Source organism: Corvus cornix, chromosome 1A (assembly GCF_000738735.6).
Source record: "Corvus cornix cornix isolate S_Up_H32 chromosome 1A, ASM73873v5, whole genome shotgun sequence".
In the NCBI taxonomy this organism is placed as follows: domain Eukaryota; kingdom Metazoa; phylum Chordata; class Aves; order Passeriformes; family Corvidae; genus Corvus; species Corvus cornix.
Window position 1 is genome coordinate 49,223,455 of NC_047057.1, and position 15,078 is coordinate 49,238,532.

Consider the following 15,078-nt stretch of genomic DNA (forward strand, 5'->3'; position numbering starts at 1 on the left):
TTTAGGTTCACAGGATGCAGATTTAATACCTTCTGCAAAATGCACCCTTTACATGGAACAAGAGATTCAAACCAGCAGCAGTTTATGCTGAAGAAATGGCTGAACACAGTGGAAGAATTACAGAATATACATGGCCTAAATCAAGACACACTCAGCAGCCCTAGCAGATCCATTACTTTACACTCAGCAGAGTCACAAAAACTTCTTTACTAACAGAAACATTCATTCGCAGCATTCCTAAGATCTATTGGTGTTTACAACTTGCAGGATTTTCCCGAGAGGAGTAGGAATTAGTGTGTGCCTACATTTGACACTGCTATTTCAAGTCCAAGACAGGTGACACACAATTTATAAATCTCCCTGAAAAATAATGCTGGTTTTGGAGGTGCATATATCTATTCAACAGCATGCAACTTGATGGCCTGAGAAATTACTTTCTACAAATTGTTTTATTTTAAAAATAATTTTTTATATATGCATTTTAAAGGCTTATTTACAGTAAGTATAATTATTAACTCTGTTAGATGCATGGGCAGATGTGCAGATCAGCCTACACATTTATCTCTCAGATTAATGTTATTTTAAGCTGCTTACATAGTTCCAAAATCCCCAAGATTCAGCCCAGTTGGTATGGCTCTAACAGGTGTAATTGGAACAAATGCATTACAGATCAGAACAACATCAAAAGTATTCAACAGGTCTGTGTTCATACTTAGGAAGCCTCTGTCCCAACATTTTAGGCTGTAGCTATCACTGCAACACAGGAGTATTTAACAAGTGCTGCCATAAGAGATTAGCAGATTCTCTTATATAGGTGAAACTTGATACACTAAACCCTGTAAAAGCATTTATTTTTGTCATGTTTAGAAAATAAAATTATGGCCTATCTTTGCTGCCTTTTAGGTGCCAAAATTCAAACCCCAGTGCATGCACCCAGCTCACATTAAATGCAATGAGAGATGCGAGACACTGCCCACTTAGTCTTCACAAAGTGAAATGAAACACAGAAAAAACAAAAAGAAAAAAAAAAGAAAGGAAAAAAAGGAAAAAAAAAAGTCTGCACTTTTGCTAGAGATTACACAGCAACAGAACCAGAGGTCAAACTCCAGAACCCTGACCACCTTGCCCACATGCTTCTGGCTACATTCACTGTGAGGAATTAGGCCAAACTGGGGAAGAGGCAGTGATGTTGATAAGAAAGTAAAATGGATTAGGAAGCAGTGACACAGTGGGTCAAAAACAGACAATCTAGGAAGAGAAGAGAAAGAAAATTTAGAATAACAGATGAAGAACACTGAAAGCTACCATAAGAAAGGAAATAAGGTGATGCAACAGCAAGTGTAATTAACAGGAGATGCTCTGATGAGAGTCATTTTTCAGACATGTTAAATAGCTGATTGTCAAAATATTTTCAGTAAATACACAGATGCTGTGCTTGCCTCTAGTAGGTGTATTTACTACAGCGTACAATGGCCTGGATGGTAGGCTGATGTTCAGGGTAGAAAACTCTTCTCTTTACTCCTCATCCAGCCTAGCCCAAATCACATTTGCAGCTGCCTCAAAAATATTACCAGAGCACTTGGCAAAACCCAAAAGGCAGCTCTTATCATGCCCTCAGAGTTCAGAAAAGAAGAATTACTTTAAATTCCAATTAATTCCATATAAAAGCCATGTAAAGACTTGACACTCGCCATAGGGCAGACTCTTCAAAAACACTGCTGAAATTGCTGGCACTTACAGCACACAGCAAACATAAGCCAGAAAGCTGCTGTGACTGTCCCAGAACTGGACACCTCACGTCTGGGTGACAACCAACAGCTCACCATTGGAATCCAGCATAATCAACATGGCCCTGCTTCCTAGGGTAGAGAGGGACTCAGAGCAGGAAAAAGGAATGGACCTTTGGGACAAAAGGAAGCAAATGTGGAAGACAGCACGAATAAGTATGTCTAACCTTCTGAGCCCTGTTTGTCCTTTTTTGAATTACCCAACACTCCAACAAGCTGAAAGACCAGACAAGGTGTCTTTCCCCACTGCAGGCCTATTTTGCATATGCCTGAACAAGGCCTATACATATCCTTATCCTTAAAATACTAAAAGAATTCTCCACTGGCTTCAGATACAACCATCTCTCCACCAAACACATCTTCCTCATTACCAAACCCTCTCCTTACATGGTTCTATAAAAATTTAAGCTGACACTTTCTTATCCCAAATCAGCATTTACCAAAGCTTCATTTTTAAAATCTGACTCTTGTGAAACTGCTACTAAGGGGGAAAAAATGGGGCCTTGGTCTCAGCTGTTGTACCTATGCATCTAGTGGCACTGACAAAATTCAACCCCCCCAGGGGCCCCAGGACACATGGATCCACACAGCACAGGGATGAATCCACTCCCATGTCATACAACAGTTCAACATCAGCACCAATCAGAAGAAAAATGCACACAGAAAAGGTTGCTTTGTCTTTTTTTCACCCCTCAGTACCCAAGCCTTTTGCATTCCCCTGCCCAGCCCCAATCTTGGAAACAGCCATCAACTGTCCATGTATTCCATCACTTGACAACTACAGCCGTCTACACGGATCTGCATCCCTGCAGGGCTGCATCTCCCAGGGGAATGAAAGAGGCAGAGAAGAGGCAGAGAAGGTGCATCATGAGCTGCGGCCACAGATCTGCTCAATGTGGTAGATATCCTTGGGACAGTCAGCAGACAAGACAAGAGGTGCATCCTCTGTTATCACAACATCATCCTCAATGCGCACACCAATGCCACGAAACCTCTCCGGAGCACTCACATCATCTTCAGGGATATAAATGCCTGAAAGAAGAAATGGAATTAAAACACGTAACACTCTCCAGAACACTACCTTTCCCTTACTGCACCGCCAGGAGAGCAGGGTTGGATTTTCAGCAACATAATGTGAGCTTGATCCTGAGAATTTTTAATATGGCAAGTTACTCTTTCCCCTCACTCATGGCTGTTGGTGGGCAAAGAAAGAAAAGTGTCCCTCTGTGCCTACAGATAATAGCACATTAATAAAAACTTCCATAGTTACACCAGGCCTTTTCACAGTTCTTGCTCTCAGTATTGCATTCACAATGATGATTTTAACAATGTTCTGAATAGAGAGAAGAGGCAAGCATTAAATATAAGTTTCCAGCTGACAGCTCCAAATCTAGTGACAAGCAGAAGGGAAGATTCATCACAGTATGCCTAATTTGCAAAGCTAAGTTGTGAATCCCTGTAATTGCAGACTGTAATGCTTGAGGCACACTACCAGTGACTGGTGGCAGGAATACAAAACCCAGCACAAGTGAATCAACCCTGCTCTTCTGCACTGCAGTTCACCTGTGCTGCACAGTCTGAGCTCTACTACTCTGCTTCCTGAGTTTATTCCCACTATGTGCTACCTTGGCTGTGTTTGGGAAGGAAATAGGGTTTTCTAATACTGTAATGACTTTGGGATGGGAATAACTTAAGGCTTTCCAATACTGCTCTAATTTCCAGTTTTACCAGAAAGGGCCTGCATGCTTTGGTCTGCCGGACCAACTAACTACTGAAAGGCAATGCTGCTACCCTCAGTGTTGCATGTTTTTGTCCACCACTGACTGCTTTTACCTGGTTCAATGGTTATCACCATGCCTGGCTGGAACGGGAGCGATCGGGATATATCTGGGGTATCGTGAACATCCATGCCCAAGTAATGGCCCACATGATGAGGGCAGTACTTTCGAACAGCCTAAGAAAAGACAGAACAAGTGTCACAGAGGGAGTTAAACACAGCCCAACTTGTTGCAATACAAAAGATAGGAAAAAGAGACAGAATGGTTATGTGCTTAACTAGCAGTCTTACTGCCATGACTAGGTCACAAGGGGCTACCTTCCTTGTACTAGAACTGGATGGCCCTTAAAACCCACCAGCACCAGGTGCCTGTTATGAGCACATTGCAGATTGCCTTTCCCCCTCACTGAAAAGAACAGCCCAAACCCATCACCATCTCAGCATGTCAGGCAAGATGTCAATTTGCAACTCGCTGAGCTTTGCTGCCCCAACCCTTTCCATCCCTTAAACATCCAAGCCCTGCATGACTCTCATCAGCAGACCCTCAGAACTGGCAGCAGTGGATACAGCTGCTCCAGGCTGTGAAAGTGGTCTCCTATGCACAGCAGAGCGAATGCTGTGCCGATTTCACTCAGTAGCTACAGAATGATTTTAATCCATCTCTACAAGGCACTGACACCGCCTCCCCCCGCACCATCCTAATCTCCCTCCCTCCAGAGCAGGAATCAGCGAGAACTCCTCCCTGCCCCACGCTCCTCATTCCCAAGGGACTGAGCTGCAGGCGCTGCTCCCGTCTGGCTGTGCTGCCACCTGCCGGGAGAATCCGGCACGACACCCTCCGTCCCCCGGCGGCAGCCATGGCACCGGCACCGCACACAACCAAATCCGGCAGGAACCTGTCCGGCTGCCAAAAGCCGTAGTGCCGTCACCTGGTTCCGCCATCTTTGCAGTACTGGCATCTGCAGTCATGCAGCTTTGCAGTGAGAGTGACCGGATAGACTTCTCTTAACTGCAAACCAATCCTATTTATCTGCAGGTTCAGCTCTACAGCAGACCAGTTTCCCAGTCTTGTTCATCAGGTAGCTCTGTGAATTCCAGTACTGACACAAAATGGTGCAGAAGAGGCAGCAGGTGGAATGACTGAGAATAGGCTGCACCTTTTGGTGGCACTGCAGATTTATATGATGTTAAACAGATCACAAAACTACGAATAGCTGCCTGTAGCCAACTGTGGACCCAGTATCTTGTGCTAGTGCCCATGTCCCTATAGCTCCCTTCAGACTGTGCTCTAAAGCTGTTTCTGCACTGGCAAGTAGTGCAGAGCAATGGGAATTGATCTGCAGAGTGAAACAACAAGAGCCAAGGAACAAATATTCACACTATGTGCATATAAGACTGGGGGTTACTTCAGACCAAATTGTGCACCAAATGGTTGAATTACATCTTGGAGTTTAGCCCTGTCTCAGAGAAATTAATTCCTGTGCTGAGACCAGCCCACAACATGAATTAAAGCAGCGTGTGTCAATAATTAGAAGAGACATTTTGAAAGCATATTCCTGACCCAAACTAAAGCCCTAACACTACCCAAGGATAAAACAATCAGGATTAATAGGAGTAAACTAGAGTAAATAGGGGTAAACTAGAGTAAAAAACCTTGAAGTACCTTGAAGAAATGGCTGTCAGTGATGCTGCTCTCCAGGACACCCAAGTCTTTCAGTTTCTGTCCAATAAGGCTCAGCATGAGACTGTAGATATTTTCCAGACTCATGCCAGGGGAGCACAGGCTCAAGCAGGACTTCTGGATATCCAGGACAGCTTGATATAGTTCTGCTTGGGGTTTGGTGAACCTGAAGACCATTGAAAAAAGGAGTATCTCACAACTAAATCTGTTTCCAGGAGAAAAGAGGTGCTGTCCCCAGAACCTATTTTGGGGACAGGTTCAGTTCAAGGACAGAGCAAGGGAAAATCAGAAAGCAAAGCAACTGTCTCGTTGTATGAAAGGCTAGACAAAGGATCACTGCAACATGCCCTTCAATGCACTGTGTATGGTTTCTCAGTTGAGAACCTAACCCCAAAGCAAAGCAAGGTGAAGCTACTGCAGGAAAAAGAATGCACTTGAGCCAAAACATACAGGAATCAAACAAAAACACAGCGACATCACACCAACAAATTCGAAACTGGCAGAGCTATGTACCCATCAACTGAAACTCCTGGTTTTTAACACACAACTGGAGTCAGCCACAGCTGAATGTACAAAAGCCCTCTCTGCACTTTAAGCATGCTGTAATAGCTGAAAATAGCAGTAATCACACATATTCATGTAGTAATTAATGAGGCAGTGGGGAATACAGCTGAACGATTACTTTATATAATTTGATTACTCTGAAGCACCACAGAATGGGACATGGTAAAACTATGATTAAAGGCACACTCAATCCATCAATTACTTAAGAACTTATCAAAATTCTTCAAAAAAACTTATTGCAGCATACCTTCCATTGACAGGCCAGGTACGTGTGATGTCACTCACATAGCAGGAAAATTCACATCCACCATCTAGCAAGACCAGTTCGCCATCCTGGAGAATAACAGGAAAGAATGCTCTGTGGGTCAGTCCAGCTATTAATTGATTTTTCTGTCTGAGAGCAGGAAAGGAGATTATACTTCTGTTTTACAACGCAGCTGCAGAAATGTGAATTCCTTTTGCAGAGTAATATCCCGGGTACTACTGTTTATAAATAGGCTATTCCAGTTGGATTGTTTCTCCGCAAGCTCATCTCTAACGGTTACGCTTCTCTAGTGTTTGAACTTCTAAGACGAAGATTTTGGAGTTAAAAAAAGGCATTCACCTTGAACTGTTCTGCTCTCTGAGACATGAGTCCAATTCACACCTGGATCGCTTACTCCAGCAAATTATGCCTACAACTCCTTTCACTAGAAGTTCCCAGCTATAGTGACTGAAACAGAGGGGGTTTGCAACAAAACCATAGGATTTCTGAGCTCCCCACAGGATCACTAACATTTACCCTTGTCATAGGACATGAGGACCCAGCAAAATCACTGTGTATCACAAAATCTGACAGTGTATCACTGCTGTAAATGCAGTGTTGAATTGCTCGTACCGCCTTCCCCGTTCTCTTCTTGGACTTTCTTGACTGCTCTAACATATCTTTCTGCATCTATCTGGTAATGAAGAAAAAACTTTGGAGATGTGAATCTCCAATTCACTTCAGCAAAACTGTTCCATATCAATTAAATCACTGACTACACATCCCCCAAAAGTCACACAGAAGAAACACAAAGGGCCAGGAACAAAACCACTGTCTTGCTTTCCCTCCTTAAAGGGACTAACAACAAATAGAGAAGGAAGATGTTCAAAAAGTTTGGATTAAATTCTCTACAAATTTACACTGCATGTAGAGATTCATTCCACAGATCCATGACTGTGCCAGCAGACATGATGTGGAATGACAAGCCATAATTGCAGCACGTCAAGGGAAAGAATAAAGCAGCAGAATTTCACTGCTAACGCTACTTCCAGTGCTAGCTGCTATGATTGGGTACAGTTACGTGACACAAACAGATACACAGCAGATAAACCAGCAGTGAGCAGATCTCACTATCCCACTGAATAGACAGGCCATTAACTATCCATTTAAATTGTACTTTTTAACTTTTTCAGAATAGTTGGTTCAATTCTTTAAGGCAAATATGAAATTACAATACCTGTCATATTCCAAGCAATTAAACAAGCTAAGTAACAATTTATTGACTAAGGGAATTCAGCCTTTTGATTGTCCAGTAAATGCCTTATGCTGTGCTTGTCCTCTTTTTATAAAGCGAAGCCCTCTAAGTAAAAGACTGAATGAAACATTCAGATACCACCCAAAGTAGACACTTTGTTAGCCTATTTGGAAACAAGATCTGTAGGAAGCAGCACACAAAGGAAGAGTTAAGTTTATGGGTTTAACCTCCTACTTAATCATTTTGGAAAAAACAAGTGACAGTCATTTAACTGAACAACTTTAACAGAAGCAACTGGAGTTACATCAGCATGCCTGACCTTGGATGACAGAACAACAAAGGAGGCTTCTTTCTGCCAAAAGCAGCCTGTCATATCTTTTGTACATTTGTCTCTGCAGATCATTTCAAGGTCTGCTAGCATGCCAGCTTCAAGAAAAGACAATGCTAGTGGGAAAGTTTCATCCTGTGTTAAGACAGAGGAAAAATACTCTCCTCTGAAAAGTAAATAGTGAGCAGAGCAGTGAGGGAATACTGCCCCTGAAAATACTTATCTGAATTTAAAGGCCTATTGTCAGGAAAGCTGGAGAGGGTTCAATTCAATGAGAATCTTCGAAATAAGACAAAACATGTTACTCTTCCACCTCTTGACATTTAACACTGATCCTTTCCCTATTTGTTCCCCTTTCCTGCTTTGCTGGGCTACATGGAACCAAAATGTTTTTCAGCTTCACCAGAGCAGGAATGCACTTTGCCCCTTATGTTGCAAAGCAAGGCCAAGCAATGCAACTGACAGCAGAAGATCCACCCTGCCCGGGCCTTTGCTCTGCCTGCAACAGTGGCTCCTCTTTTCTGTGAGGCCCCCAGCACCACAAGCTGCTGTGAGAGCAGATATGTTCACTAAATTATCTGCAACCTTGTTTGCAAGTCCTTGCACTGTTCAGAAAATACTGCAGCAAGCACCGAGAGGAAAGAAAGACAAGCCGAATCTGCCACTGACAGTAAAATTAACCAGGGCAGGATTCTTTTCCCTTGCTCACATAAAAAATATGTATTTAAGTGCTTTGATCTGTTCAGTCAAAACAAACAGCAGCTAGGGAACATGTATTTGTGTCACAGCACTGCATTTCAAGTTACTGGACAGCACACAGGTTACCTTGATGAGCTGATTATTCTTCACATAGTGCAAAGTGTTTGATCTGTTGCCACCAGCAACAACAGGGGGATATGCCAAGATGTCAGCACCACGAGCTCGGCACTCGAATTCAAACTAGAGTAACAATTCAGAGAAGAGGAAACCATTAGTGCTGATTCAGGTGATTAACTGCCCTAGAACCATAATAATTCATGTCCTACAACAGTTTTCTTAATTTGTACAGCACAAAGTGAAACTGGAAAGTGAGTTGACTAAATGAAAGCAATCTTGAATGTTCCAAGAACTCTGGAAAAAAAAGAATACAGAACAATCCACTTTTTCAAAGTTTTTCAAGCCTGTACTGGGGCTCAGGGAAGCTCTTTCTGGTATGAGCTGTTCAGTACTGTCTCAAATGCTCACTACCTTGTCATACATCCAGGTGAGGATTTGTTCTTATATAAAGTAATGCTCTTATTTGCCATATGACTTTGTGAATTTTCGAAGATCCTATATGTCAGCATGACAGTAGTCATGGTTTGTTGCTATCTTTTAAAATTGCAAAGTATCACCATATTTACAGCAGTACCTATTTTCATGACTGTTGGACTAAGAAGGTTTGAAAGCATGCGCTACCTTGATGTCTGAGGGGATAGAAGAAAAAGGCACCATAAGCCTCAAGATCTTTACCTGTCTTGAATGATGAAGCTGATGAAAGCATGAAAATTAATAAACTTAATCTATAAAGACCCTCAATATATTAATAGCATGTCTTTTCTATGATTACCAAAATCACATGGGCCAGAACACCCCAGGATGCCTACATAGAGCAAAGGTTTTATAATCCTGGTCCAGACTGAAAAACTGATCTGTAAAATACACTTTAATTAAAGTAGTTTTTACAACTCCGTGCCATGTCAGCACAGGCCCATTCATGTCATAACAGAGGGTCAAATCCTGCTGATGTTTCTTGAACAGGCATTCTCACTGCAATTCCTTACAAAGTTCCTTACCAAATGTGCAGGCCAATTAGTCCTTATTTTTTAACTGAGAGGCATCTAAACTGCTTCAAGATGGCTGTGGTAATCTGATGTAGTAATAGACTAGAGGCAAGAGAAGCAGGCTTTACAAATAGGTGTTATAACTACTTAAATTTTGTACAACAGACCTGTATTATAGGATCATGTAATAACTTTATCTCTGATTGTTTAGCAGGTTTTGCATTTCAACATAGTACAAAAAGATATCAACAGATAGAAACTTAGATAACTGCTACGCTCCTTAAATAAAGGTACAGGAAGTACAGCTGAAGAATTCCTCACACTGACTCTTCTGTGTGTGCAAGGAACCACAAGAGTTGGGTGAAGAAATGTGCTACAGTGGGAGACACATGATAAAGAGATCTGACATTTGTGGTTTCCTGGAAGGATAACCAACATCCAGCCCTTCTATCTCACTTCCAGCTACAAAACACTCACCTTTGCATACAGAAAGGCTTCATCCACAGGGGATTTACTGGCAAACATTGTCTCTGTGAAAGCCTATGAAAAAGAAGGGACATCCAGTTAGCAAGAGAGCCTGAACTTGAGGGAAGTGCCTTTTTTCCACCTGTTATCTTTTGAGGAAGGCCCAAAATCAGCTGGCCCAGAACCAGAGGATTTCACCAACTTCTTTGGTGAAAGTGCTGTCAAGACTAGAACCAGTTAAGCTCTATTCCCTATGAAACTGTATTTAGGGGATGATTAGCTTTTGGGGAAAAAAAAAAAAAAAAGATTAGATGATTGAGGCTGATTCCATAGTTTGGCATTTTAGAAGTTGTCTCACCTACAGATTCTCTCAGGTACAATAGGATTGCCTTATGCAGCTTTTCCTTCAGAGAAGGACAACCTGTGCCTCTCTTTTCTACTTGGCTATCTATTTTAATAATATTTACAAAAACATAATTGTATTTAAGGTATCTGTCAGATTTGTTTAAAAGTGGTCAATGAATTCAAAAGGTACTTCAGGGAGAAGGGGGAATGCAGACATATACATAGGAAACTTCTTCAAAAAATCCTGTTACTTCAAAATAAACAGAGTAGATGGGAAAGAAAATTATTTTGAAAAGCCGAGAGGAAGCTGGGAAGACAGTGAAAAGGCTAGCCCTGAACAGATACTGCTTCTAAACAAAGCCTAACAGCTGCTGGCTTGTCTTCAGTGGAGTCACGCTAATTGAGAGAATCTGGTATTCAAAGCAGTCTTCCCATTTCTCCCTGTCCTGTGGAGGGAGCCAAGCCCAGCCAGTGGTGAGACAGAGCAGTTCAGTAACAGATTAGACCAAAGCTCTCCTTCCAACCCATGTCACCTCATCAATGGAATGCACTGGTTCATTTGGAGAGCACACAACCCCATTACCTCTGCTGTCACCCGGCCAGCTATCTTCATTCTCTCAATCTCTGCAGGGGATTTGATCAGCCGAAGGTTTTGCACGAGATGTCGAATGCCCTGGATGCGGTTTTTGCTCCGAGCTTTTACCTCAGCCAGGGGCTGCATGTAGTCAGAGTGCAGCTCTGTATGCACTGGTTTTCTCAAGTCATACCAAATCATGTTTGACTCACCTGGAATACAAAACAAAAGCTGACACAGACAAAAAGAAATACAGAAATGTCCTCCCCATACTAAACTAACTTACTCCTCCTAAACGAGATCTGTTGCTGTATTTGAGAAAAATAATTTTCTCTGAGTCTACATTGACAGACTACAAAGACACTTTCACTGTCACAGAACACAAGCAATCTCTTCTAAGTCTGGAAGATTACCAATTCATAGCATGTAGATTTGACAAATCCCCACTTCTGGGCAAATACTGGGGTTTACAACAATCACTGAATATATGCATCTGGCTCAAATCCATTCAGAGTTCACGTGTCAAAGTTACACTTGTGTAAGCTAAGTAGCCATCACATCACAGCACACCTTCTGAATCGCTCTCCCATTCAGCCTGTCCACATTGTCGATGGAAGGCAATTTACCTTTTTGCATGGCATCAGGATCATTATCAACAATGCCTCAGAACACCTGGGGGAACGACTGTTTATTTCAGTCACTCAAAGATGAGCTTACTGAGAACAAACACATTTTACCCACAGTGGAAATTTATTCACAACATCAGTTAGCACCAACATTCTCCTCATGGGAACATTTTAAATGCAAATGAGTAGAAAAGCCATAGTGAGTCACTGCTGATGTCCACTCAAGCCCTCCTTCTTTGGTGACAGCAACCATTAGCAGGTGCTTACAAAAAGTGTCTAAGAAACTGGGCATTTATTAAAGAGTATTTCCTTTAGCTGCTTTACTGTTTTTCATGGACCTCTTCCCCACAGAATTACAAACTTCTGATTCCATTTTGATATTCCAAATCTTCCATGAATGATCTACAACTTAAAATGTGCCAAACCCTGCCATGTGATAACTTCAGTGTTCCCTTTGTTTTTAAATTAAGAAAACCAGCAATTAATCATTCACAGTCATCCTCTCTGTGCTTTCCCCAACTATACACATCTCATACCCTGCCTTGTTTTCTCATTTTCAGGCTGAGTGGGTTTGTTCAGCATATATCTCACACACATTTCATGATTTTTTTGATCATCCTTTGCCCTGTGACTTACCTATTTTCATGACATCCTTTTTTGAAACAAAGTAACTAGATTCCGAGATGGTATTTAATACTCAAGAATTCTCTCTCTAGTTGTGTGACCCCTCCAGGGTCACACTTGCCCTTATCATATTGTCACGAGCCTTCTTCAGCTTCATTTTATAATGCATTTAAGTTCCCCCTGTGTTATAAGTACTGAGGCTACATGGTGATGTTAGATGCAGAAGAGTATTTCTAAAGGACAGCAGTGTTTGTATTTCAAGGGCAAGTCATCATCTAGCTAAATGTGAGTGGACTAACAAACTCCCTGTGTGGATTATTTTCCAAGTCTATTATGAATAAAAAGCCTTCAAGTTTCCTATACCTCATCTGGTTCTAGCACTGTCAGCAAACAGATATGACTAAAACAGTAACTCAGTCTTTCCTATTCTGTTCCTTAATATTTCATAGATGTGCAGCTGGCATTCACATGGATACACAAGAAAGTCAGAAATCTTCAAAACTACCTATCCATTGGTGGTCAACAAGCTAACACGAACTTCCAAGTGCCTTTGTCACAGCCATACTCCCTGCTCCTCCCCAAGTTCATTTTAGTCTTGAAGTGACGTTACAGACCACCTCCCAAACCTGTACCATTCAGACTCTGCAGAACACACCTCATCTCATTGCCCCTCTATTTTTTGTTACCTTTCAGCTTGGCCACCAAGTGCCTGAACTCCTCAATGGTGTAAGCTTCATCTACTCCTGTGAGAGCAATTGCCCCATCTGGGCCTGATCTGGGCCCGTCCCACAGCTCTCGATTTGGATCTCTCCGGGGCACAAAAAGTATGGATTTGTGAGATGGAAGCGCTTTGCCTGGAATGCTCTGCAGCACCAGGATGCTGTCAGGCTCCTGAAATCCACAGAGGTACAGGAAATTAGTGTCCTGGTGGAAAATATAGGGGATGTCATTGCTCATGTAGTATGTGGGGTTGGACAGCAGAATCACTGTGTGGTCCAAACCATCCAAGCCTTGGGCTTCCTTCTGGATCAACACCATCAGTTTGTGTCGGCGAAGAGCATATTCCACCTGTGACAATCCCGGGGTTACCTCTCCTGTGAATACAAAACAAATCAGATGGAGAAATTCAAGGCACTCAGGGTATTTTACTAGTCACATGCCTGATTCCTGCCTACTCTGTGATGCCTTACATGTGCATGGCTTCCTTGTAATCCCCCACAAGCCTTTCCCTTGCTCCCCTTCAGTTTCCATCCCTACAGCACATCCCCACTCAGTCTGCTTCTCCATCATGCAAAGACAGAAAATGGTTTTAACCAGTTGGATGCTGTGTTACATATTTCTGCGCAAAGGCAGAAATCACAAAACCTGGTAGATTTAGACAAACAGCCAAATGTTTGCAGAGAACATGTTAAAAAAAAGGGGAAAGGGCAAGGCAAACTGAACTTTGACTGCTAAAAACTGATGGGTTTTACAGCATCTGGACATTGAACAGAAGTTTGCCTCCTGAGGTTGAGCATTAATTTCCTCAGATAAAGCTAGAATGTCTGTTCAAATACACACTAAGTCAACTCATAAAGTGACTATTTCTAAACCACTAGGGGCAGACTGAGTGTCAGAGATTCTGGGAGATCAGGCAGAAGCACAGAGGTTGCAGAGTCTAACCAGTCACAAGATTCCAGGCAGAAACAAACCATGGACTGCATGCTGCTGTCAGACTCCTGTTAAGGGAAGGGATCTTCTCCAGGGCATATGCGGCTTTTCTAATATTTAACAATTCAGATTTTTCCACAGTTAAATACTATAATTCTAATAACACTAACTAAACAAACGATCTCTTAGATGAAAGTACTCTTTCAACTGCTCCAGTCCCAAAAGACACGAAGTACAGTAATCAAGATACTCACCAAAACAAGACTGAAGTTGAAACAACAACCAACAACAGCTGAAGTATGTATTTTTAAAATTGTGAGACTCCCTAATTATGATCTAAATTAATACAAGAGATTTAATCAGTTCTTTGGCTAACACCCTACTTTAACATAGATTGCATTTTGATAGTGTTTGTTAACTTTCCACTTTCATAATCTTTTCTTCCTCTTTCATGTATTACACAGTGACGATTCTAGAACAAAAATTGACATTCGACTTGTATTGCAAGTGGATTCTTGCACGAGTGCAGTGGGAGGGGGAAGTTCTATCCAGAATGTTTTTCCTTGACAAAGGGGTTTAAGAAAATTTTATATGTTGTATTTGCATTAAATTTTACACCTTTTAAACTATATCCTCAATACCTATTAGGTGTAAAAGTCTTTAAAAAGAGCCAAACAGACCCAACAAACCCACCACATTTATTTCACCCTGCAAATGTACAAATGACAGAGAACACAGAAACTGTTTTAATGCAATCTGGCCTCACAATTCTGCAATATTATACTGCAAATTTCCCATATTCCACCGCATTCCAGTCAGCTTTCTAACTGCCACAGTCCAGCGAATTTCAGAAGCTGCAATGGGGTGGAACATGGGGATACCAGCTGTCTTTCAGCTGTGAGGCCTGGAAATTCTCTTTGCATTAAAGGCATTTGCTTTTTAAAACAATAATTGCAATAAACAATGTCATACTATTTTAAGGAAAACACCTCTCCTTTATTAAATGGGAAAATACTATGGAGAGCTAGAATTCACTTCCAGTGTTCCAGCTGCACTTTAAGGAGTCAGCCTCATTTATTAGTGCCCTAAGCAACCTGATCTAATGCTGAAGTTAGCCCAGCTTTGAGCACAGGGGGAACCTGTTAACTGTGAGGTTCCTTCTGACCCGAGTTATTCTACAATTAAATACAGAAGTGTGTGTAGATAGATAGATAGATAGATAGATATATACACACACACTCATCTGTTCTCCCTTTATACCCACCTATGGAAGAACACAGAATGTTTTCCTGGACATATTCTTGAATATATTTTTGCTGCAATTCTTTTTGTTTGTTTTTTTAGATTTAATTGTGG

General features: G+C 41.8%; 1 protein-coding gene across 1 annotated transcript in view; it reads right to left on the reverse strand.

Moving 5' to 3' along the window:
• Positions 1-15,078, reverse strand: part of XPNPEP3 (X-prolyl aminopeptidase 3) — a 17,205-nt gene continuing 2,127 nt past the window's right edge. Inside the window, exons 3-10 of the mRNA XM_039571062.1 lie at positions 12,759-13,166; positions 10,832-11,034; positions 9,916-9,978; positions 8,462-8,575; positions 6,057-6,142; positions 5,228-5,411; positions 3,621-3,741; positions 1-2,819 (exon numbers count right to left, since the gene is read on the reverse strand). Coding sequence (XP_039426996.1) covers positions 2,653-2,819; positions 3,621-3,741; positions 5,228-5,411; positions 6,057-6,142; positions 8,462-8,575; positions 9,916-9,978; positions 10,832-11,034; positions 12,759-13,166 — 1,346 coding nt within the window. The 3' untranslated portion in view covers positions 1-2,652. The remainder of the gene's footprint in view (positions 2,820-3,620; positions 3,742-5,227; positions 5,412-6,056; positions 6,143-8,461; positions 8,576-9,915; positions 9,979-10,831; positions 11,035-12,758; positions 13,167-15,078) is intronic.